Source organism: Nannospalax galili, unplaced genomic scaffold, assembly GCF_000622305.1.
Source record: "Nannospalax galili isolate Female #2095 unplaced genomic scaffold, S.galili_v1.0 scaffold1650, whole genome shotgun sequence".
NCBI classification, from domain to species: Eukaryota; Metazoa; Chordata; class Mammalia; order Rodentia; family Spalacidae; genus Nannospalax; species Nannospalax galili.
The window spans coordinates 141,339-166,940 of NW_008328118.1; the positions used below are offsets into that span (position 1 = coordinate 141,339).

The 25,602-nt window shown below is 44.0% G+C and overlaps 1 protein-coding gene across 3 annotated transcripts in view; it reads right to left on the reverse strand.

Annotated features, from left to right (window-relative positions):
- Spred2 (sprouty related EVH1 domain containing 2) overlaps positions 1-25,602 on the reverse strand; it is a 112,313-nt gene that overhangs the window by 28,765 nt on the left and 57,946 nt on the right. For 2 of the 3 annotated variants that reach the window (XM_029554589.1, XM_008852587.3), the window contains one exon: positions 5,653-5,830. In XM_029554589.1, the coding sequence (XP_029410449.1) occupies positions 5,653-5,796 (144 nt within the window). In that variant the 5' untranslated portion in view covers positions 5,797-5,830. Of the gene's footprint in view, positions 1-5,652; positions 5,831-25,562; positions 25,595-25,602 lie in introns of those variants that run through there. The other variant, XM_008852673.3, reaches the window with a different exon arrangement.

Genomic DNA, 25,602 nt, shown 5'->3' on the forward strand with positions numbered 1-25,602 from the left:
GCCCTTAACCTTGACCTGTGAGTAAACACAATGGGAAGTACACACAATGGACTCACACTGGCGTCTGCATTCAGCCTGCGTGCTGTGTTGCTCTGCTAGAAATAAATGAAGAAAATCTTGCTTTGCACAAATGCACACCTGGGGGTGGTGTTTCTGAGCCTTTTCTCTTCTGAATGCAGGAGGAAGATTTTCTCCAGGAGAAGCATGGATGTGATGGTTTCTGCTGAGCTGAACCAAGTTCTTTCACTCCCTCTCGCCTCCTCTTGCTTTTCTTTTTTTCTAATCACAGGATCTTATGTAGCCCAGGCTGGCCTCTAACTTGCTATACAGCTGCATTCCTGATCCTTCTTCCTCTACGTCCTAAGTACTGGGATTAGAGGCATGTGCCACCATGCCTGTCTGTAACTGTTTTTTCCTTGAGTCATCATTTTTATTAAAAAAGCAACCATAGACCAATGGTTAATCAGACTTTGCTATTTGGCAGACATTTTCTGAAAAGTTAGCTAGCCACTTCAAAACAGGTGGAGATATATAAGAGATTTGAACTTTCAAGTCAACAGTTTGCTAACACTTAAACACTGTTCTAATAAGATTATTGATGATATCAAGAAAAGTATTGGGGACCAAGGAGATGGTTCACGGTAAACGTGCTTGCCAACAAGTGTGGTGACCTGAGTTCAATCCACATGGCAGGAAAGCTGATAGGTTGTCCTCTGACCTCCAAACGTGTATCATTCACACACACACACACACACACACACACACACACACACACACACAAATGTATTGAAAACTTTTTTTTAAAAAGAACTATATTGGGGGGTGTGGGGCAGGCATGGTAGTACATGCCTGTAATCTCAGCACTTGGGAGGCTAACACAGGAAGGCTGCATGCTCAAGGCTAGTATGGATTATGCAGTGAGTGAGGTCTTTTCTCAAAGAAAAAAAAAAGGGTGGGGAATCTAACTCAAATCTTTGTTTAAAAAGGCGGAAATAAAAATAAATAAAAACAAAGATATCTTACAAGACAGTAAGACTAAACAGGCAAAAACCTGAATGACTATTTGATATGCAAATGAAAATAAATACACATGCCAGGTCTGGTGGTGCATGCCTTTAATCCCAGACTCAAGCCAGAGCCAAGCAGTGGCAGGCAGATTTCTGTGAGTTCTAGGCCAGCTTGTCTACATAACAAGTTCCAGGCCAGCCAGAGTTATATGGTAAGACCCTGTCTCAAACAATAACAAAAAAGTTATGCTACTAGCTGATTTTAATGTACACTCTAGGAAGAATATCTACAATTATTTGAAAGAGGGCAGAGTTTGGTGGCACACGACTGTAATCACAGTGTTTGTGAGGTAGAGGGAGGAGGATCACCCTGAGTTTGAGTTCAGCCTGGGCTACATTAGTTGAGTTTCAGGTCAGCCATGGCTACAAAGGGATTTTAAAATATTGAACCTAGAAAGTTTTAATTTACATATAATTTTCCAGGAAAACTTGATTTTCCAATTACCAAAAATTATCTGAATAACTACATGTAAGGGAGCATCTGGGTTTTCCCACAGTAACGATGACAGTTAAACAACAGGCTCTAATATGTAACTAAAATACATTTAAAAACACAACATAATGGGGGCTGGAGAGATGGCTCAGCGGTTAAGAGCACTGACTGCTCTTGCAGAGGACCCAGGTTCGATTCTCAACACCCACATGGCGGCTACGAACCATCCTTGACTCCAGTTCCAGGGGAATCCGAAGCCCTCTTCTGACCTCTGCTGCGTTGCGTGACATGGGTACATTCACATGCATGCAGGCAATACATTCGTACACATAAAATAAAAATAATAAAATATTTAAAAAACACAATGTATTGGATTCTAGAACTGCACTACCTTGGAACAACTCCCCACCTGACAGAATCCGCTGACCTCGCTGAAATACAGGGAACCAATACACCCATCCAGAGTGTAGCCTAACAGAGCCCCGCACTCCTCACCTTTGAAGAGGCTTCCTTCAACTGCTCACCCCTTCCAGAGCTCCCATTTAGCACATCTGCTCTGTGGGCTTTGAAGCACTGCCTCAGAGAGGCTTGGGAGGTTGAAAAGACCCCCTTTATGTGCAAAGGGGTGTGGTGGTGGTGGGGACAGGAACCCAGAATTCCCCACAGTGAAACAGGCCAAGTGAGGGTTAGGAAGATGTAGGTGTGTGGGCGTGTGATTTAAGTACTACTGGGTGAACACAGAGTCACAGCATATACAGGGACAGAGAGGGCTAGATGGGGAGACTTGAGAGGGTTAGAAGAATACCTGAAGGACTGCAGCAAAAGACAATACAAGTTAGTCCACAATGCCATGGGAGGGTGACAGACAAAAGTGGGCTCTAGTGCTGGCTCTGCTACCCCACGGCCTACACCCACTTCTTGGAGCACTGAGCTATATTATAATATAGAGAGAGTATCTTCTTCCTTAAGAATGTCACAGGAATTTAGCTGAGGTTATTTATGTCAAGGTCCTTGAACAGAGCAGCACACATTGGTAATTACTGCGTATAAGTCTCTGGTAGGCCACAAGTTCATAAGCGTAGTTTTGAAAGTACAGGGCTGTTTTAGACGGTCTCAACAGCTATTTTAAAAGTGGGTGTGGTGACACATGCCTGTAATCCCAGCATTTGGGAGGAGCTGGGGATCAGGAGTTCAAGGTCTTTCTTGGTAACAGTTAGTTCAAGACTAGTTTGGGCTACATGAAACCCTGTCTCAAAAAGCCAAAAACAAAGTGGGACTATTTAGGATGACGAACCACAGGAATACCAGGAAAAATGGCTGTAAATATACAGAACCATGAACATAATACAATCTGCTAACAGAATGACTAAAAAGGAGAATGAAAGAGCACTTCTACTGGAATTTTGCAGAATATCAATTAACGTAAAAAAGGCAAGCAACAAATTATTAAAATACATTAACAAAATAAGGTAAAAACAAGGTAAGTGAAGACTGATTATTTTTATTATGAATGCACACATATGAAAAGAGACAGTCCCAACAGATAAACACACCTAGGACATGGACAGATAATTCTGTTGTAAAAAAGAATACATTTACTTATTTTCTTTCTTTTTAAAAAAAAAATTTATTTATTATTTTTATTTTATGTGTATGTGTGTATTGCCTGCATGTAGGTAAGTGCACCCATGTCGTGCAATGTCTGCAGAGGTCAGAAGAGGCTGTCGGATTCCCCGGGACTGGAATTACGGACAGTTGTTAGCTGCCATGTGGGTGCTGGGATTTGAACCCAGGTCTTCTGCAAGAACAACCAGTGTTCTTAACCACTGAGCCATCTCTCCAGCCCCCACATTTATTTATTTTCTGTGTGCCATGGAGCACATGTAGAGGTCAGGGGACAACCTTTGAGAAGAATCTTTTTTCTTTTACTATATGGGTCCTAGGGACTGAACTCAGGCCAAACTTGGTAGCAAGTCCCCTTACCCACTGAGCCAGGCTGCTGGCAAACTGTTAGCTTTAAAAATTTTAAATAGACTTATTTATTTTTGTTTTATGTATGAGTGTTTGCCTGCGTGGATGTATGTGTATCATGGGCATGCAGTGCCTGTGGAGGCCAGAAGAGGGCGTCAGATTCCCTGGAACTGGAGTTACAATTGTGAGCTACCATGTGAGTGCTGGGAACTGAACCCAGGTCCATTGCAACAGCAGTCAATGTTCTTAACTGCTGAGCCATCTCTCCAGCTCCATTAAAATTATTTTTTCTTTCTTTTTTTTTTTTTTTGGTCTTTTTGAGACAGGGTCTCCCTGTAGCACCAGCTGTCCTGGAACTCACTATGTAGACCAGGCTGGACTTGAACTCACAGAGATCTGCCTGCCTTTGCCTCCTGAGTGCCGGGATTAAAGGCGTGCGCCACCATGGCCAGCCTTAAAATTTTTTAAGAAACAGAAAACCATTTGAGCTCATTATTAAGTATTGTAAGATAGCATTGTTAGTCACCCCTAGATACTTACAACCAGTCTGGTCTACATAGTGAGTTCCAGGCCAGCAGGGGCTACAGGGAGACTCTGTCTCAAAAAGACCAAAAAGAAAAAGAAAAGAAAAAAAGAAATGAAATATGATGCTAAGGAGGCTGTCGAATAAACGGCAGAGCATCACAATGGTATGAGCAACATGGGAAAGTTTTAGAAAATGGTGGTGAAAAGCAAGTAAGATGAAAAGCTGCTGACAAACTCTGCTAAAAGGCATGTGAAGATAAAAATATGCACAGCCAGGAAAAACTAGGTGGCTGTGCTTATGACTCTGGTGTGGTTTGGGGATGAGTGAGATGGTATATCAAATATGGGTCCAGGCTCCCAGTGGGTTGCTGAGAACAAGAAATCCTGCTGTTTGCATCACCTAGCCAAAGGCTAATGCTGAGGGTAAATGCCAGAGCAGAGGCAGTTCCTTCATCTTCTTGGTAGTGTGGCCCACTGCCTTCATTGGGAGAATTTTTAGAACTGAATCAAGGGTGAAGCAGCATTTCCGTTAAACCATTTGTGATATTTAAAAATTATTCTCTTTTATCTAACTTTCTTCAACCATAAGAAGTGGTTGCAAAAGATCAATTACACACCTTAACACATAAAACACAGCAGACGCTGCTTTACAGTCTCAGACCTAACAGGGACAGAGTTCCATGCCATATGCTTTTTCTCTGGGAGATCCTACATTGTCCTATGCATTTCTAATAATCACTGTAGGTGTCTGTAAGATACACTCCACACTCAAATACAGTGCAAAGTAATCTTCCATGTTTATGGCTACCAATTTAAAGATGTCTTAGGCCTGGAGATATTTGGTGTCCTATACAGACAGCGTTTGCCTAGCATGTGCAAGGCCCTGGGTTCAAACTATAGCAAGAGAGTGGGGAGGAAGAAGACTGCCTGCCTTGGACTGGGGCTGTAGTTAAGTGGTAGAGTACATGCTATTTAACATGCATGAGGTCCTAGGTTTGAGCTCTAGTACCACCCCCAATATAATAAAGACTTGGACAGTCTAGCTTCCTATCAAAAACTGTACATAACTGGCCATCCAAGTTCCTCCATGAGCCTGTATACACTATGAACAATCAGTCCCACCACTTCTCAGATAGCAATCACTTTCCCACACATTTGTTTACAAGTATGCACAAAAGCCTCCTGTTTCTGTCCCCCACAACCCTGGGGGTTACGGCCATGCCCAGCTTTTTCTGTAAGTATCAGGACGCAAACTCAGGTCCTCGTGTTTGCATACCAAGTGCTCTTACTCTGAGCCATCTCTGCAACCTCTTGCACTGGTATCTTTTAGACAAACTGATTTAGAAGGAGCCAATATCAGGCGATACTCTCTCCCACTTCATCTACCATTCTCACATTTAAAAACTGTGACCTCACAGTTTGGCACTATTCTGTGACTCATGATGAAAGAACATGCTCTTGTTTTAAATACCTTGCTAGAATTACACAGACATACCTGAATTAATCAAAGATGTAAACACAATGGTCAAATACCCTTGTCAACAAGCACTGGAAAGGCGAGGTTACATTAAAAACAGCTGAGGGAAGAGGGCTAGAACTTACACACAGAAATCAGCCATTGCTATTTGAACCCCCACGATGTGTGTCTGTCATTACCAGTTTGTCTTTCTGTCGTTCACCATGGATGAGAAAGCCGCTTCGTCCATTGCCTTCGGGGTGCATGACCTTACACACCCCAACTCGACTGATCCCGCCTCCTTCCTGTGGGAACCATCCCCCGCTGGAGTCATCTCTGGTCATAACCACAGCCTTGACACGCACAATATAGCTGTCACTAGAACGACAACAAGAAGGGGGCATGACAAAGGTCTGGCATTGGCGGGTTCTCTGGCAACTGCCTGCAGAAATATCTACATCTGGCAATGGCCCAGAAGGGCAGCCCACCTCAACTTTTAGGGGGAAGAAATGAACACATAAATGCAATATGAAAGTCCATTTTAAAAGAGACACCCACTAATTAATAAATTTTACTTGTGAGTTTTTGAGGATACACACAGGCACAATGTTCTCCAGTTTCTGGGTGTTAAGTATTAGTCAAACAGATAAAATCATCTCTAGAACTTGATATCTGAGTTGGAAAGTTAAGCCCCTTAAGATGTATAGTTTCAATCTTTTACACTTAGTGTACAATAAATAACCAAGCCTTAACATTTTATGAAGCTAAGAACCTTATTTAGCAAGAAATATAATAATGCACTTCTAAATCACATATTCCCCATGGGTCATTTATGTGGGTGGGAAAATACTTAATTCTATACACTTGTAGCCTCCTCCGTTTATGATTTCCTTTTTTCCGGTCTAAATGTTTGATTTTGCAATAAATTCTTTTGCACCTTTGCCAAAAATCCTTTTTCCTCCAAAGACTTCTAGTTTCTTTTCATTCTTCATCACTTTTGGGGGGAAATTAAGTTCTCACTTGATTTTCTTTGTATAGAATCATTTTTGCCTACTAAAACATATACTCCCATGTGATGTATACCAACCAGATGCTATGCCGGAGTTGACGGAAGTGATGACTCAGAGCAACAGGGAGCCCTTGTCCTTGGGGCTAAGGACTGTGATCACCTCAGCACTCAGACACTGACCCCACAATCTCCGGGAGACAGTCTTCCTCTGCATCCACCCCTGCTCTCTCCAAAGGCAGTGTCACCCCAACTTCCTACCACCTGGGGAATCTCAGTCCCACAGCCCTACTTTCTCCATCTTCTCGTCTCCCCATGCTTTGGCTTTTATTTCACACTGTGGTAAAATACACCTAACATAAACCTAACCACTTAAGCACTGGGCACGTTTACACTGGTACATGTGTACATGTGGTATACCCAGCACCAGCATCACATACCACCAGAACTTCATCATCATCCAAGGAAGCCCTGAATCTCCTCTCCTACCCCCAGGCAACCATCAGCTACTCTCGGTCCCTCACCAAAGTCCCTTTAGTTTTCCTCACCTAGATGTAACTGAGGGGCTCCTGTGGCCACGCCCACAGGCAAAGCCCCACCTCCAAACTGATCTGAGACTCTGTAGCTTGGGCATGAACCATGGCAGCAAGCTTTCTGTTCCTCCTTTTTTCTGGTTAGGGTCTCTCCATGTAGCCTAGCCTGGCACTGAACTTAAGATCCTTTGGCCTCGGCCTCTGGTGATGGCCATGACTGGGTACGTGTGTGTCACTATGCCAAGCCCTAAACATTCTCAATCTTCTTTGACTCTGGGCGCCTTCCTTCCCAATTCCATGAAGACTTTACCAGCCAGGCAAACTGTCCCTCATCTCTCTCCCGTAACCCCTGCCATGTATCCTAGTCATGAGACCACTGCTCCTGAGTATCTTTTGGATTCCTCTGCATCTTGGTTTCTGCGGCTCTGATTTCCTCCAATGCCTTTGTTTGGCACCAAACCACAGCTATCCATGCCTGCATGCAACCTTTCCTGCCACACTTTAAAAAAAAAAATTATTATTTTTATTTTATGCATATGGATGTTTTGCCTGCATGTATGAAAGTGCACCTGTGTTATACAATGCCCGCGGAGGTCAGATGAGGGCGCAGGATTCCCTGGAACTGGCATTATGGATGATTGTTAGCTGCCATGTGGGTGCTGAGAATAGAACCTGGGTCCTCTGCAAGAGCAGCCAGTGCTCTTAATAGCTGAGTCATCTTTTCAGCCCCTCCCCCACTTAAAAAAACAAAACAAAACAGTTGTGTGTGTGTGTCTGTGTGTCACAGCACGTGTGTGGAGGTCAGAGAGTAATTTGTGGAAGTTGGTTCTCTCCTTCCACCATGTACATCCTAGGGAATCAAGCTCAGGTCATCAAGCTGGTGTGGTGGCACATACCCTTAATCCTAGCACTCAGGAGGCAGAGGCAGAGGCAGGTGGAGCTCTGTGAGATGGAAGTCAGCCTGATCTATATACGGAGTTCTAGGTCAGTTGGGGCTACAGGGAGGCCCTGTCTGAAGAAAAAAACCAAACAAAAAAACCAAAACCCATCCCCTTCCCTCCAAAAATTAACCCCACAAAAACAAACTCAGGTCATCAGGCTTAATAGTAAGGTATCTTTACCTGCTGAGACATCTCACTGGCCCATCCTTTTATTGTGAGACAGGATCTGGCCTTGAACCTCTGGCCTAAAGCAGGACGATGAGGTATCATATCACATAAACAGTTGAGAAACATGAGCATGTCTGGGTAATCCAGCTGAACAGAGTGATAGAGTGCCTATCTGTGACTGTCACATTAGCTGACACTATAGACACGAGCGCCTCTTCAGTAACAGGTAAAAAAAATAAAATGTCACGGGTTGCACATGGAGATGTGCTGTGACTTCACAGGTCAAACCTGTATATCTATCCCTGAAGTCTGTTCACCTCAGAATTCAGTAAGCCTGAGCCTTAATTTTAGAGATTAAGAACACTGGGTGTGGACCGGCAAGATGGCTCAGAGGCTAAAGACACTTGCTACCAACCCTGAAGAGCTGAGTTCCACCACTGAGGCAAATGGTGGATGGAAGGAGAGAAACAACTCATAGACGTTGTCCTCTGACTTCCACATGTATGCTATGGCATGTGCCACACCCCCACAAGTAAATAAATACCTTTAAAAAAAAGAACACTGCGTGCCAGGTGTGGCAGCACACTTTAATCCCAGCACTTGGGAGGCAGAAACAGGCAGATTTCTGTGAGTTCAAAGCCAGCCTGGTCTGCATAGGGAGTTCCAGGCCAGCTGGGACTATAGGAAGACCCTGCCTCAAAAAAGCCCCCCCCCCAAAAAAAAGAACACTGGGTGCTATGTAGACTATGTATATATGAGCAATTCTGGAGAATACCCGTATTAAAAAAAAAACGGGGGGGGGGGGGGGGGGGGCTGGAGAGATGGCTCAGCGGTTAAGAGCACTGACTGCTCTTGCAGAGGACCCAGGTTTGATTCCAAGCACCCACATGGTGGCTATGAACGATCCTTAACTCCAGTTCCAGGGGAATCGAAGCCCTCTTCTGACCTCTGCAGCATTGCACAACACGGGTGCACTCACATACATGCAGCCAATACACTTATACACATAAAATAAAAATAATAAATAAAATATTTTTAAAAAACCCATATATTCTCTCCATATCTCATTAATTCTAGAAACATTAAGAACTCCTAGGAACTGTTTTGTTTTTATTTCATTTAAAGATAGGCAGCCCCAGCTGGCCTGGAACTCACAGGGATCCACCTGCCTTTGCCTTTTCGTGTTGGAAAGCCCTAAGGTGTGTAATTCTGGTACACAGCACACTTGCTGACATGCTCTACAGGTGGACTGTGGGTTCACCGCCACAGGAAACGCTGAGGTGAAAAGTAAAGCTCCACACGCCTCTGGTTAAGTCATGCTCACCCTGGTGCTGCCGTTGTACCCCTTCATCTGAGAGGCTTAAACACACCTAGAAAAGCGTAAGGCTGCATTATGTGCACTAGTGCCACACACTAACCTCACAAAACCACACAATCATTAGAGATTTTAAAAAATACCCTACCTCCCTGTTTCCAGACTTTGGCCTCTGCTTGTGCTGAGGCCCGTGTGTCCCCTACTGGATCCCTCCTAGCAAGCACCTCCCACAAGGCACAGACTTCCCGTTTCTCTCCGCAGGAGGGGGCACAGGGGCCCTGTGTCCTCTGGCTGTTTAAAGGAGGCCAGGCCATTTGGTGAGGTCCAGGTATCCAGATGCATGGCCCGGGGCCAATAGCTTCCTATCTGTTCCCCTCTCACCTCACCCCACCTGTAGCAGAAAAGACAATGACCTCTACTTCCAAAGGTCCAGAGGAAACCCCTGCCCTCCCTCCTACTTTCTGGTAATAATTAAACATCTGTTTAACTCGGATGCTGTGCTTATTTAGAGGTCTGCAGCAGGAAGGGCAGGACAGATTCATTTTTAAATTTTCATAAGGGAAATGCTGCGGGTAGCTGGTATGAAAAATAACATTTTCAGATCATGCATTCATTGTTAAAAATAAAAATGTAATTTTTAAAGTTTTTTGATTATTTATTTGTATGTGTATGAGTGTTTTGCCTGCACGTATGTAAGTGTACCTGTGTCATGCAATGCCTGTGGAGGACAGATGAGGGCGTTGGATCCCCTGGAACTGGAATTACAGACGACTGTTAGCCATGTGGGTGCTGGGAACCAAACCCAATCCTCTGTGACAGCAGCCAGTACATTAATGGTTGAACCATCTCTCTAGCATCAAAATACATCGAAAAAAAAGTTCCTGGGGGCTGGAAAGATGGCTCAGTGGTTTCCCAGCACCCACATGGCAGCTATGAATCGTCCTTAACTCCAGTTCCAGGATAATCCAAAGCCCTCTTCTGAGATCCACGGCAGCATTGCACAACATGACATGGGTGCACTCACATACATGCAGGCATAAAATAAAAAAAAAAAGTTTCTGAAATTAGCAACTATTACATGGTAAGTACTGGCAAGGACCTAATAAAGCTCCAGATGTGGCCTTAACACCGGGTGGAGTCCAGGGTCATTACCAATGACATTAGGCGACTACCACACCATCCTCACTAGCTCTGTCCTAAGGAAAAGATGGGGAACCTTCCATCTAAGTGTGGTTTATGATCCCACATGCTGACTTAGTTATCTCACAACCAATCAAAATCAAAAGCAGGCGGGAGACATCCTAAGGCAGAACTAGAAGGCAAAGAAAGCAATTTTGAAAATGTCAAGTTTTCTCCAGATGCAAAGCAGGCCAAACCCCAGAAATAAACAAAGAAGCTACAGGAAGCGGTGACCTGGCCTGTGATGTGGAGGATGTGTGCCCTGGCCAAGCTGCTCCGCACTGGCTGACCTCCTCAGTTGCTGAGGAAATCTCTTTTGGAGTTTTAATTTCTTCCTTTGCAAAATGAAGACAGAATCTGCCCTGCTGGTTAAAAGCAATGAGGAAGGTCAAGCCCAGAGCCAGATCGAGAGAGGCGAGCTTTGATTGCAAAGGTCTTCTCTAGACCCCAGTGCCCCTGACCACTGAGGAGCAGGTTTCCAGACTATGGGGCCTTGCTGGCTGCCAGAACATGGGGGCTGGGCAGCTGTCAGTTACCTGAGGGGACAGCATCTGAGACTGGTCCCTGCACCTATCAGCAGTGTCAGAAAGGCCAGAATGGATGGCTGCTTTGGGCACACCTGCAGAGGAAAATTCTGCTTGCCCTCTGTGAATCGGCACTTTGCTTCCTACTCCCCTGGCATTCAAGGGTGGAACCCTTCTTTCAGAGTGCCAATAAATCCTTCCCAGGCCCCACCTCACTGCCTGCCCTTATCTAATCAGTTTATCCCTCCATCATGCTAAACATTAGGTTCACTTCCTCCCAGTCTCTTTGCCACTCTTTCCCACTTCACCAGACCTTGAGAGGTATTAGCTGGGTCCCAGCCTCTCCAGCCCAACTCCCAGATGCCAGCAGGGCCAAATATAACACCAGCTTCTCCTGAAGCCAGGCACACGTGCTTTCTGTGAATCACATTCCCACACCCTGTCTTCTTTGTGTCTACGCTTTATAAAGACTGTTAGATTTCACCAAGTTGCACATGTGCTTATGAAATATATGTAAGTATGAAGTACATGTATGCTTAGTGAGCTCTGTAAAATTAATTGACAGGACACTTTGGCAGAGTCAAGTATGTTGAGAAGCCAAAGGTGCTGGTCCATTTGTGAGGTTTGGTAGTGCTCATCATTAAGTATCAATTACTTAAGAATGTGTAAAAGGTTTTAAGAAATTTATATGTCAGGCATGGTGGTGCACGCCTTTAATCCCAACACTTGGGAGGCAGAGGCAAACAGATCTCTGTGGGTTCAAGGCCAGTCTGGTCTACATGGATAGTTCCAGGCCAGCCAGGGTTAAATAGTAAGACCCTGTCTCCAAAGTAATAATCATAATCATAATCTATATATTCTGAATTTGATGGGCAAGGAAAAAGCTAGACGTGTTTTTAAAAAAATATTTTATTATTTTTATTTTATGTGTACAAGTATATTGCCTGCATGTATGTGAGTGCACCCATGTCATGCAATGCCTTGGAGGTCAGAAGAGGGCTTCGGATTCCCCTGGTACTGGAGTTAAGGACGGTTTGTAGCTGCCGTGCGGGTGCTGGGGATCAAACCTGGGTCCTCTGCAAGAGCAGTCAGTGCTCTTAACTGCCGAGCCATCTCTCCAGCCCCTATATGTGGTTTTATGCATGGCAGTTACATGGTTTTTTGCTCTGTACAAGTCATCAAAGCTAGAACATTTTTGCTGTATGTTTACTGACACAGGAAACAAGGCCTCTACATTAATTACTGAAGTGGGCAGTACTTGAACGGTTAGTTAGGCCATTACAGAAAAGCCTAGTGAGTCCATGGCAGAAGACTCAGTGGTGAAGATATCAATTTTGGCAGGGGGCAAGTCTGGTAAATGCACTAGTTCTCCCCAATACTTACAGCAGGCTTTGTAAAGCAGTCAAGTCCCTTTCTAAACACTAAAGATCTGCCTCAGAACTAACTGTTGTGTACAGAATCTCTAAGGGAAACTGAAAAGCGGGCTAAGATCACTTAAGGAAAAGGGTTCCCACAGATATTTCAGATCAGTGACATCAACCACAAAATAGACTTCAAAAGTTATCTTTGAAACTAAACTGTCCCACCCCAGTATCTGGTAGTAAAAAGACTGTGCACTTGAACAGGTCCAACCTCTCAGTCAGAACACAAGGCACAGAACTGCTGAAGAAAGCAGGCGCTGGCTCACGTCACTGTCCCTGGGTCTCCTAAACTGCTGTTGCAAACATGGGCCAAGCAGAGTAACTGACAAACCCCTACGCTAGGGGTTCCCACCTAGCTTTGACAACGTTTATCTTTAGCATCTGTTTAGGGTTTTTTTTTTTTTCTGGTCTTTTTGAGACAGGGTCTCCCTGTAGCCCCAGCTGCCCTGGAACTCACTATGTAGACCAGGCTGGCTTCGAACTCACAAAGATCCGCCTGCCTCTGCCTCCTGAGTGCTGGGATTAAAGGCGTGAGCCACCATGCCTGGCCGTTTAGGCTTTTAAAACAACTGTACAGAATAAGTTTTCAGAAATGGAATCCCAATATCTAACAACATGGTGTCTAAAAAGTGTGTGAGCACCAGAAGACCCAACCGCCCAGGAACCAATTAGGCTAAGAGGCAGTGGAGCCTCTTACATCACAGCACCCCCAGACCCTTCTGGGGGTGCAGACAGGTTTTCTTCCTCTACTCTGAAACCATAGAAAACATTTTATGAAATGTCACTACGGCCTTGTACCATGAGCCAGAGGTAGTGCCCTGGGTCTTAAGCCCTACACTTGAAAGGCAAGGTCGGGCTTATCTATCCTCACCCCCGTCTGCTATGGCAGCAGTGTGTTGGTGCTGCTTGGCTTCCCGAAGCACGTGAGCAGCCTTCTCCCCTCACACCACTGGTGTGAGGTGCATTCACTAGACACTCTCCATTATCATGAAAGGAACTGACAGCACAATGGGTATTTGATATCTGAGTGTACTAAATTTGATAATCTAGGACTCATTCTTTAGCACAAATCCTAGTAAGTCAAAGTTTATCAGGGACGGGTTGTGAGTGGTTTTATTCTCCTTAAAAATTGTTTTTTGAAGCCAGGCGTGGTGGTGCTCACCTTTAATCCCAGCACTCGGGAGGTAGAGGCAGGCAGATCTCTGTGAGCGCAAGTCCAGCCTGGTTTACATAGTGAGTTCCAGGACAGCTGGAGCTACAGGAGGACCCTGTCTCAAAAAGACCAAAAAAAAAAAAAAAAAAAAAAAGTTTTTTGAGGGGCTGGACATGGTGGTGCATGCCTTTAATCCCAGAGGCAGGTGAATCTCTGAGTTCAAGACCTGCCTGGTCTACATAGTGAGTTCCAGGTCAGTTGGGGCTACAGGGAGACCCTGTCTCACTTCCCCCTCAAAAAAAAGGGAACTCACAGAGATCCACCTGCCTTTGCCTCCCAAGAGTTGGTACACCCAGTATTTCTATTTTTCCTGTTGAAATTCTAATACAAAACCATTTTTTAAAAGAGCAGTATGTGCTCTTAACAACTGGGCCAATTCGCTAGCCCCCAAACCGATTTTCAAAATAGCTGCAAATGTCTTCTTCATGAACTAGTGGTTCTGTTTAACATGCATGCAGTGCCTCTACGGACTTTTTTTGAAATCACAATTTGATATAAATACATGTTTTTCAGTCTGACTTTATACCTTCAAGTCAGAGCTGCAGGGGGTGCTAGCACATTCTCTTGTACAGGGCCTGCTGCCTTACACACTTCCTGGGGAGGGCTGCCCCAAGGTTGGGGTACCCACTCACCAGTCTGGTCTCTTCCTTTTACTTTACTGCCTACAATGGCCAAGAAAAGGCAATGGACGAGGCCAAAGGAACAAAGGTGAAGGCTGGCAGTGGGCCGTGCAAAGGGAACAGAGGCTGAGAGGCCCTGGAGGAGGACAGACAACCAAGGGTTCCTTTGAGACTAACCTAGTGAGCTAAGAGAACCATCTGGAGCCCAGAGAGTCAGAGGTTTCTGCAGCCCCAAATAGTTAGGGTCAAGATTACATGCACTGAGCACGGAAAAGGGCAGTGCCTGGCAGGGCACACCCGCCTTCAGGAAGTGCTGGCCTTCTGGGTTACTTTTCTACAGGTTACAGAGTTGCGTTACCTTAACTCCACCACACTGCACTTAACCTGAGCTTGTTAACTGAATATCTAAGCACCTATGGCCTGAACAAGTATAAATACTGCACAAAGTAAGTCTGGGCTGGAGAGATGGCTCAGTGGTTAAGAGCACTGGCTGTTCTTGCAGAGGACCTGGGTTTGATTCCCAGCTTCCACGTGGCGGCTAACAACTGTCTGAAACTCCAGTTCCAGGGGATCCAACACCCTCTTCTGACCTCTATGAGTACTGTATGACACAGGTGCATTTACATAGTATAGGCATAACACTCATACACATAAAATAAAAATAACAAATAAAATATTAAAAAATAAGAAAAGAAAAAGTGAGTCTGCTGGACTTTGTGTAAGTCTTAAAAACTTTGACTTCTTTAACAGATCAAGTGTCATAAGGACCTGGGCTATAGTTTCTTAAGAGACCAATAAAATCTTCCATGTTAAATGTAAATTCAAAGACTCTCTAAAACACTAACTATATGCTATCCAATGACTGGTTGCACACACTTGGGGCATAACGAAGGTGCTTGTGACGTTCTGCCATGATGTCTCAAACTACTACGCTTTTAAAGCACTGACAAGGAAGGGTCACGAAAGCACATTTTAGCTTCAGCGCTCAAAGAGGCAGTTTCAGAAATTGTGTCTAAGGTAGGTTTTTTTAAAAAAATTCATTATTTTAATTTTATGTGTATGAGTATTGCCTGCGTGTATGTAAGTGCACCCGTGTCGTGCAGCACCCGTGGAAGACAGGAGAAGCTGTCGGATCCCCTGGAACTAGAATTACAGACAGATGTTAGCTGCCATGTGGGTGCTGGGATTCGAACCCAGGTCTTCGGCAAGAACAGCCAGTGCTCTTAACCACTAAGCCATTTCTCCAGCCCCCTAAGGTAGGTTTTCAAAACACTCTTGGGGCGCCCTCTGTATTGGTGTAAGTAACACCAGAGCTGGGAAGCCCTGCAGGCTGTTCTTTGGAGGGGCAGGTACTTCCTTGACTCTGTTGAATGTGGTATTAGCAAGGAAGGTAGCCTCTTTTTATTTGAAAATTGAAGACTCTGTTTTAAACTTTATAAACAGCTGAAACCCTAATTTTTCCACCCCTGGGGGCTCAGAGTACCAGAGACACTGGGTGTAGGTCTCTAAAATCCTACGTAGCTTTCTGATTCACCACAGAAGACCTGTGTTATAACAGCCACATGGCTCAGCTGTAGGGTGGGGAATGCATTGTAATTATATTGAGTTTGAAAACACTAGCTCCAGGAAATTAAACTGGTAGTGCCTTCCAACAAGAACAAGGTCTCCCTGTAGCTCCAGCTGGACTTGAACGCACAGAGATCTGCCTGCCTCTGCCTCCTGAGTGCTGGGATACAAGCTGTGCACTACCTTGGCCAGCAGTTAGAAACTTTTTTTAAGGAAAAAATTCTTTTTAGAAGTTGAGAATCAAATAGTTTTCTACACTGTCTCAAGTAAGGATCATACAGATCCAAGACAGAGTCACACTTAGGCTCTTGCCTCTAGCCAAATTGTCCCACACCAGCCAAGCTGGCAGCTCCTCAGCTCTACACCCCTCCCTTACACTGATGCCCTAGCCACTGGGGTAGTTACTGCAGTATCCCCGAAGAAACCTGCACCTATGTTTCTGCTGTTAAATCTATAGCGTCACACACGGCTTTTCTGAACACTAACAGGGATGTTTTAAGGTCAGTTAAAACATTTTAGGAGCTGGGCATGGTGGCGCATGCCTTTAATCCCAGGACTTAGGAGGCAGAGGCAGGCAGATCTTTGTGAGTTTGAGGCCAGCCTGATCTACATAGTGAGTTCCAGGACAGCTGGGGCTACAAGGAGACCCTGTCTCAAAAAACAAACAAAACAAAATTTTAGGAAACAATGGAAATATTTTATTCCAACTGTTCATTAATATTCAAGATACCAATTGGAGGTAGCTCAGACTTTCTGTCCAAAAAGACCAAAAAAAAAAAAAAAATCACTAAAACATGAACAGCTCTGACATCAGTAAAGTCGTTTTAGACATAAGCTTTATTTCACTCAAATAAAAAAAAAAAAAGGAAGGCATGATTCTTACAGACTAAGTAATCTGTCCTACAGGCTGAGTTTCAGGGCCATTATTTGGAAAAAAGTGGGGACAAGGGGGTCCTTAGCAGGTAAATGGACAAACTCCAAACCAAAGTTTTTGACTTGCCCTTATTATCTGTCTGCTCTACCAAACTGGGGTTGAGTGGAGTTCATAATTCATCAGGACCAAAGGATAACCAACTTGAAACAAACTACTCCATCCCTGAAGAATTTTCTTCTATTTTTGACCCTGAAAGTAATCACGTTCTTTGGTTTTCCCTGCATTTTACACACCCTCACACAAATGGTTCTATGGTCCACATATAAACCCTAAGATCAGTTAATGGAGGGACAGACTGCATCACTGAACAAAATGAACTCTCATCACATTCAAGTGTACAGGTAACAGAAAAGTCAGTTCTTCAAAACACAAACGGCAGGACGAAGTTGCTTAAAGTTAATCTCCAATTCAGGGTTTTAACCTAAGCCACCGAAGGTCTGTGACTTTCTCAGACTATTTTTGCTTTTGTCCTTATTACTGGGAAAAGCAAAAGAAGAGTACTTACTAATCAACTCGAAAACATGCTCAGTAGGAAACTGGCGGATCCTGGCAGGTCAGTGTGAAATCTAAGTCTGTAAGATGTCAGTACTGGTCCAAAACGTTTGGCCACCTTGGTCTAGCACACGGCTTTTTTTTTTTTTTTTTTTTTTTTAACCTGCTACCCTGTCTTCCCCCCCACAAGCAAACCAGGGTCAAAAAGTCAAGAAATTACTTTACCAATGTTTACCAAATTCAAGACCAACAAAATCTTTTGCAGGTGAGTCCCTCTTAAGATCTGTTCTAAACAAAAGGAGATGATAATTTAGACCACTGGAAGGAAGGAGGGCCAGAGCTGGGAAGCCATAGCTGGGTTTTTATTAGCCTTTCTGTTCTGGACAGATTTACTGGGCAGGGTATCCTTTCAGGCGGCAAGAACTAGTTATTCATTTAGTTCCCAGGCAACTAGGATTCTGTCATCACAGCCAGGCACAGGAAGAAACAAACGAAACTTGTTGAAGGTAGCAGCTGTTTTCTAGTGTGAGGTGGTACCCCACTCCCCAAGCAGACGTTAGTTAGGGGTAGTTTAGGCCTTCCATTCCACATATAAACAACTTAATACACTTTTTAAGCTAGAAAGAATAGTAGCAACCAAGTCTGTTAGGACTCCTAATTTATATAGAAGACTAAAAACCAGTCGGGGGGCTGGAGAGGTGGCTCAGTGGTTAAGAGCACTGACTGCTCTTCCAGAGAACCCGGGTTCAGTTCCCAGCACCCACATAGTAGCTCACCACTGCCAGTGATTCCAACTTCAAGGATCCAGGGCCTTCTTTTGATCTCCATGGGCACTGTACACAGGTGGTGCACTTACATAGATACAGGCAAACACTCAGACACATAAAACAAAAATAAATAAATAAATAAAATTTTAAATCCCAGCCTGGAGAAGGAACTGACTGTTCAAGGTTTCTGCTATCAGGACACTTAAAGGGCAAAGACCGGGTAATTACCACAGCCCTGTCTACGCTGTTTATAAACTAGGACTCAGCGTAGTGGGAAAAGTCCCTGGATTGGCGCGGATGGGAATCTTGAGATTTACTGGCTAGGAAGGAGTTTTTTGCTTTTTTAAAAAAATATTTTATTTATTATTTTTATTTTATGTGTATGCGTGCATTGCTTGCATATAAGTAAGTGCCTGTGGAGGACAGAAAGGCTGTCAGATCCCCTGGAACTGGAGTTACGGACAGTTGTTAGCTGCCATGTGGGTGCTGGGATCTGAACCCCAGTCTTCTGCAAGAACAGCCAGTGTTCTTAACTGCTGAGCCATCTCTCCACCTGGTCTACATAGTTTTAAGTGACAGGAATCTGATAGGACAGCTCCAAGACAGAAGACAGCTGGAGGAGGGGCGGGGAAGGCTTGCCCATCTTGGCAGTTTCTCCTGAACAGAGATCATTCCATTTGGAATTCAGTATAACTAGACCTAGCCTGTCACACATCCCTTTTCACAAGTGGGTGTGACATCCTAAAGCCTGAGCCATGGCCTCTTTATATATAAAACAAGGGGTAAGGGCCAAGGGACTTTTGATGTCTCTTTTCGACTTCTATATTTTTTCAAAATTGGTTTTACATTCCTTTAGTGGTGCCAGAGGGCTTTAGGAAACCAGGAAACTTTCAGCTGTAAATGCAACGGAAACATCTTTTGAATAGAAAAAGACCAGAAACACCAAGGCCACGCGGAGCAGACCATTCAGTTTGAGAGTTGTTACAACATCATAAACTTCCTAGGGGCAGGACCAGTTTAGTGACATCTTTTGGAAAAGAAAGAACATGGGGCTGAAAATGTAACTTAGCAGAAGAGAGCCTGCCTAGCATTCATAGCCTTTAAAAAAGGGAAGGGGGAGAAAATCTTTTAAAATAAGTTTAATAAGCTGGGTGTGGCGGCACAAGTCTGTAACTATAGCATGTGGGAAGTAGAGACAGGAAGTTCTTGAGTTCCAGGCCAACCTGGGACACATGGCAGGACTGTCTCAAAACAAAAATCTCACAAACTTGTAGGGTCAGGATAGCTAAGTAGCCAGAGGCTCCGTCTCCCCTCAAGAGCTTACACCAATCACAGTGAGCTATTCTACAGCATCAAAAGACAGAATAAAAAGCTCTCTAACTTACTGTTAGTTGAGAGAAACAACCTCCAAGTCAGTGTGTTCACTGGTGGGCTCCACTGTACAACACATCATCCTAATTCTCTCGCTCTTTTTTAAGGATTAAAATATTTTAAAATTGTATTTATTTATTTATTGGGTGGGTGGGGCACACGTGTGGAAGCCAGAGGACAACTTGCAAAGTTGGTTCTTTCCATGTGGGCTCTAGGAATTGAGGTTAGGTTATCATGCTTGGCAGCAAGTGCCTTTACCCACTGAGCCATCTTGCTGGCCCTCACCTTGGTTCTGTAGGACAGTTATAATTCCTAAGGCACCACTAATAAGCCATCCTGAATCCAGCAATTTCCTCTAGTGAGTAACTCTGCAAGGATGTTCTCTGCAAACTGAAAAGGCTAGATTAAACATAAGATGATAACACAATGCATTTTGTGTGTCTGCATATGGATAATTAACCATGACACTTTATTAAAAGCAATTCCACCTCCGAAGACTATTTCAAATGCATATTCACTGAAGTTGGATACCTAAATGTCCATTCATCCTATCCAGAGATGAATGGATAAACAGTGTGGCAATGGACATTCTGGAATATTATTCAGTCTTAATAAAGAAACCCTGTCATATGCTGCAACGTGGAATGAACCTTGAGAACACTGTGCTGAGTGAAATAAGCCAGTCATAAAAAGACAAACTCTGCACTGTTCATCCTGTTTATATTGTCATCTAGACGTATTAGTCAAAGTCATGGAAACAGAAAGTAGAATGGTGGTTGCTGGTGCTGGGGAAGAACAGGAAATGGAGAGTCATCTACAGTGTGTGGAGTTTCAGTTTTGCAAGGTGAAAAAAAATTCTAGCGATCAAGAATACACATAATTATCACTACTGTGCTGTGCACTGAAAAGTAGCTAAAGTGATAAACTACGTGCATCCTGTTTTTCAATATTTATTAATTTATTTGTGGGGTGCTGGTGTGCCACGGTGAGCATGCGAAGGTCAGGGGACAACTCACCAGAGCTGTTTCTCTCCTACTATGTGGGTCCCAGGGATCAAAGTCAGGTTGCCAGGCTGCAAGTGCCTTTACCCACTGAGCCATCTCATTGCTGTGTATTCTGGTTTCTACCACAATAAAAAGACAACACGAGAACAAAGGGGCCACTTGAATTGGTGTATTAACAGCTTGAGTTCTGAAATTTTGGGTTCCACTAAAGAACATTCCTATAGTCCTTAACCAGTGACTATTACTACTGTTACAAAAGAAATACTTCCTGCAGTGTGAACAATTAGCAAGCGCTGAGGGGCCCTGTCTGGGCGTGTAAGGGGAATTCCTGCTCCAGCACTGATGCACTGCTGCCACCCCCCTCCAGGTGGGGTGCAAAGGCAGGTCACACGCAACGAACTCAAACTTAGGTACTGGCGTTACTAAGAGAAAAATGGCTTTTCTTATCAAATCATTTCGAAGATGAGAAGAGTGGAATAGTTTGGTCCCACTGTTAGTGCTAACCAGCTCCTCTAGCCTCTTAGACAGGGCACTGAGCATAACTACAATCAAGTGACAGGGTCCCCAGGACACTTTTGTGATTAGACTCTTCCAATCTCAGTTTAAAGATTACTAAACACAAACAATCACAAGAGTTTTCTAGCATGTCCATTTCTTTTCCATGGGAGTTAGTGATATTTTTAATATTACTCAAAGCAGAAAAGAGGGCTATTTTTCTTTGAAACAAGTTCCTGCCAGATTTTGCACATTGCTGCTCTTGTGATGAGAACACATGCCCACCACAGACACTAACTCTGCTCTTCACTCTTCCCAAGCAGCCTCTATGACACAAGCTGTCTGTGCTCCATTTAATGGAATTCAAGAGTCCCAGTCAGCCAGGTGTGGTGGCACACACTTGTAGGCTCAGCACTTGGGAGGCAGAGGCAGGTGGATCTCTGTGAGTTCAAGGCCAGCCTGGTCTACATAGTAAGTTCCAGGACAGCTGGGGCTACAAGGAAACCCTGTCTCAAAAAAAAGAAAAGAAAAAAAACCCAGCTAGGCCTCATGGGGCCAGTGCAATGCAGGCAATGCTACATGGGGAGGGAGGGAGGGAGGGATTGATTGGATACCTCCAATCTGAAAAATCTTTACAATTGCTTGAGTTGACACTGAAAACAGTCATGATTCAGGTTGAATCTGAAGAGAGTATCTCACTAATGTCCTTGTATGGCCTTTGAGGACAACATAACTCTGTCAGCTGCTTTTGGGAGGTGGAGCAAAGAAGGTACCACTTGCATCTCAAGCCAAAAGCTCTTTCAAAGAAGGCTGAGACACCAGCCTCATTCTGAATTATTTGCTTTCTCTATGATGGTGGTCATCAGCCACAAGGAAATGGTGATTAAGAACCCAACCGGAAATGTGCATGGTTCCGGACAGTGTCCTGTAGTCACCCTAAGACAGTCTGGGCAGCCAATGCAACCATCTGTCAGCAAACCTATGCCTGAAAGAACAGGCAGGATAAGAGTCCACAGTGGCTGGGTGAGAGTGGTCACACATCCTATTCATGCTTTCTTCAGAGGGGCTCACGTCTTAAGAAAGCTGTCTGCACCTGTCTCTGGTGTTTCTGAGCTACACAGCAAACCTGCTACTTCCAGATGATGACACAGACTGACCTACAAGTATGTGTGTAGAGTAGAGTAGACGCTGCAGGTGTAGAAGGACAAAATGTATTGGCACAGTTTGGGCAACGCACAGGTCAACCTCCAGTGGGAGCCAGTCATGGCCTCTCTGCACACTTACACATCTCAACAGCAGGGCAGACTCCAGAAACAGGCCTCTCTAGTGCAACTGAGTATTTTTAAATGTTGGCAGCTGGTCTGTAGTGATTTTAAATTAGCCTGTTTTTATGAAATAGTTACTGAAATCTTATGACTTTAAATGTGAAAATAACCTAAAAAGAGGAAGGGTGTTCCAACCAGCAGAGGGGGAAACTGTCCCCACCAAGTACCTTGGACACTATAATCTTTCAGGATTCCCTGACTATCAACTCCCAAGAAATGAGGGCAGTGTGTGGATGTGTGTCTCTTTTGTCCATAGTTATGTCACTCTGCTTGGCTCAGAGAACATGCCCACCAAACCCATCAAGCGAATTCTGGAGTGGGGCATTCTTTCTCGGTTTCTATCTAAACAGAATTAGATTCTGAAGAAAAGAATACACAGAGTTGCATATATACATCATGATTAGTGGCTCTGGATTACAGATTCCCACAAATTTATGAATAAAAGAAAAACCCAGGATGAACCTCTCCTCTGTTATGAATCGCATCTAGAGTAGGGACTGAAGGGAGGACAGGGCTGGGCCTGGGGGTTAAGTGCTTTCAAACTTGACCCTGCCCAGCACATGCCTCTCAACGTGGGTAGCAGGTCACTCAATATCCACTGATTGCTTCCAAGTTGAATGATAGGAGACCTATGGTGCTGCCTGTGGCTTTGTCGTCTTCTCTCAAAAGGGAAAGAACTCTAAAAACCATGTGGTTACCCCAGACTGCCGGCTCACAGTGCTCAACAGCAAAGGGGCCCCTGGGGAGCAGCAGCCACAACCCAAGACCAGTGATCACCATATGCCACATGTGCAGAGCTGTAAGAAATCCAGAAGAACTGGACCTGACCTGAGCTGCTCTCAATGAAAGCACAGGGAAACAAGACATTTTCACAGAAAACATCAGTAAGTGAAGAGGTTTTAAAAATAGTGCTTATAAGCCGGGCGTGGTGGCGCATGCCTTTAATCCCAGCACTTGGGAGGCAGAGGCAGGTGGATCTCTGTGAGTTCAAGGCCAGCCTGATCTACATAGTGAGTTCCAGGACAGCTGGGGCTACAGGGAGACAGACCCTGCCTCAAAAAGACCGAAAAAAAAAAAAAAATTAGTGCTTATAGTCTTTTTCTGTAGGCCTCAGGGAGGAGGGAAATGACATGACTTAACCTAATTCAGAGAAATCAGAGAAGATGAGACATTCAGCTGTCAAGAAAGAAAAACCTTAATTCATATTACTTTCCTTAAAACTTTTTTTTTATTTTAATTTTTCAAGAGACAGAGTCTTATACTGTAGCCCAGGCTGGTCTGGAATTCACAACAATCCTTCTATCTCAGCCTCCTGAATGCTGAGATTAGAGGTGCCAGCTACAACTTTTGACAAAGTGAACCCTAAGTTGAGTATGACATTCACCAAAACTCTGAAAGAGCCTCATTTACCCTAAGACTGCAAAGTATGAGTTCCAGTTCAAGTTAATGTTCAAAGCGGCTTTCTTTCCATGACTTAAAAACAAAATTGTAATGAGAAAAGCCCTCACTTTGAATCAGAAATATTTTTTTATTATTTTTATTTTATGTGTATGAGTGTATTGCCTACATGTATGTGAGTGCACCTGTGTCATGAAATGCCATGGAGGCCAGAAGAGGGCTTTGGATTCCCCTGGAACTGGAGTCAAGGACGGTTTGTAGCTGCCATGTGGGTGCTGGGAATTGAACCCAGGTCCTCTGCAAGAGCAGTCAGTGCTCTTAACCGTGGAGCCATCTTTCCAGCCCCCAGAAATATTTGTGAATATCATCAAATGCTATTATTAAATGTGTACTATATATACATATATGCATACAGGCACACAAAAATAAGCACTACAGATGTGGGCCGAAGATCCCTAGCGAACCCCCACATATTTCAAATACTCTTCCTCATTGCTGTCCTTCACCATAATTAGCAAGCTGCAGCACAACAGGTGGCTTTCATTTATAGAATGCAAAACTGATGAAATTTGGAGGTGGGCCTGTCTCCAAAAACAAGCTGGCTATCCTAAAAAAAAAAAAAAAAAGTGTAGCCCTTAATCTACAAATCTACAGAGAGAACAGAATACACCAAACAAACTCCTTCCCAATTACACGAATTTCTGAATGTGCTGAAACCAGTAAATGAAACGTGTTTGCCAACAGTTTAAAATTCATCTACTTGAAGGAAAACAAGGCACAATGCAGACTTTACAAGAAAGCAGAACAGGAACAAAGGCTGCCTAGTTTTCCAGTGTGGTAACTCCAGATCTGCTTGATGCTCTCCAAGAGACAACAGGATTCTCACCCAAGAGGAACTGCTTCTCAATGGCTGATCTTAGGCAAATTTGTGGGCAGTTGTATTACAGGTCCTGACCCGGCCATTACGGACAGATAGACAAGAAAAACAGAAATAGTACTGCTATTAACTAACTATCGCATCTGTCCCCAACAAGTAGGACTTAAAAAAGCATCTTAAAAATATGAGGAGACACTGAATAGTCTGTCAACACACAAAGGAATGTTTAATATACTCAAACAAGATATGTGCCTTCACCAGGCAGGCATTGCTTAAATTTAGTGAGTGAAGAAAGAGAGGGGTCAGACAGGCAGACACAGCCTCCCAATTATGCAGAATGATCCTTCAGATAATGTGCAAGCTATAATTAAATGTTGCTACCAAATCCTCATTCCCCTTTCTTCCACCTTGGAAAACTTAATGCATGAATTCAGCATGAGCAAACTGTGATCTGCAAAAAGCAAACTCAGGAGGGGAATAAAGCCTTCTTGGATTAAGTCACGCATTAGTGGCGGCGGGGGGGGGGGGGGCAAAAAGAGCAATACTGAAAGATATGCAACATTATACATTTACTATCAGATAACCTCCTCAGCTGCCCCCCCCACTTATCCATTGTTTAAATGCTCTAAGATACCCACCTACAAGGTTTATTACCTCTACAAACTGTTTTCCTAGCAGCATCTTTTAGACTTAATAATGTAAAAAGGATGGGTTAAAGCCATTTTTTATCTGAAGCTCTAAAAAGACATTGGTTTTCAGAAAGGCAGATGAGTGAATAGGAACTGTATGTCTACCAACAGACCAGTGGCTACTTATTCTTGCACACACACACACACACACACACACACACACATCGGTTCTTTACAAGTAGAATACTTTTTTCTCCTTCTAGAATGTTAGAAGCAAACAATGGAAAGAGGACAAGAAGAAATTAGAGTTCACATAAACAATCAGCACATACCTGGCCGGCGATGCCATTTCCTCTACATCGCGGAGCCCAA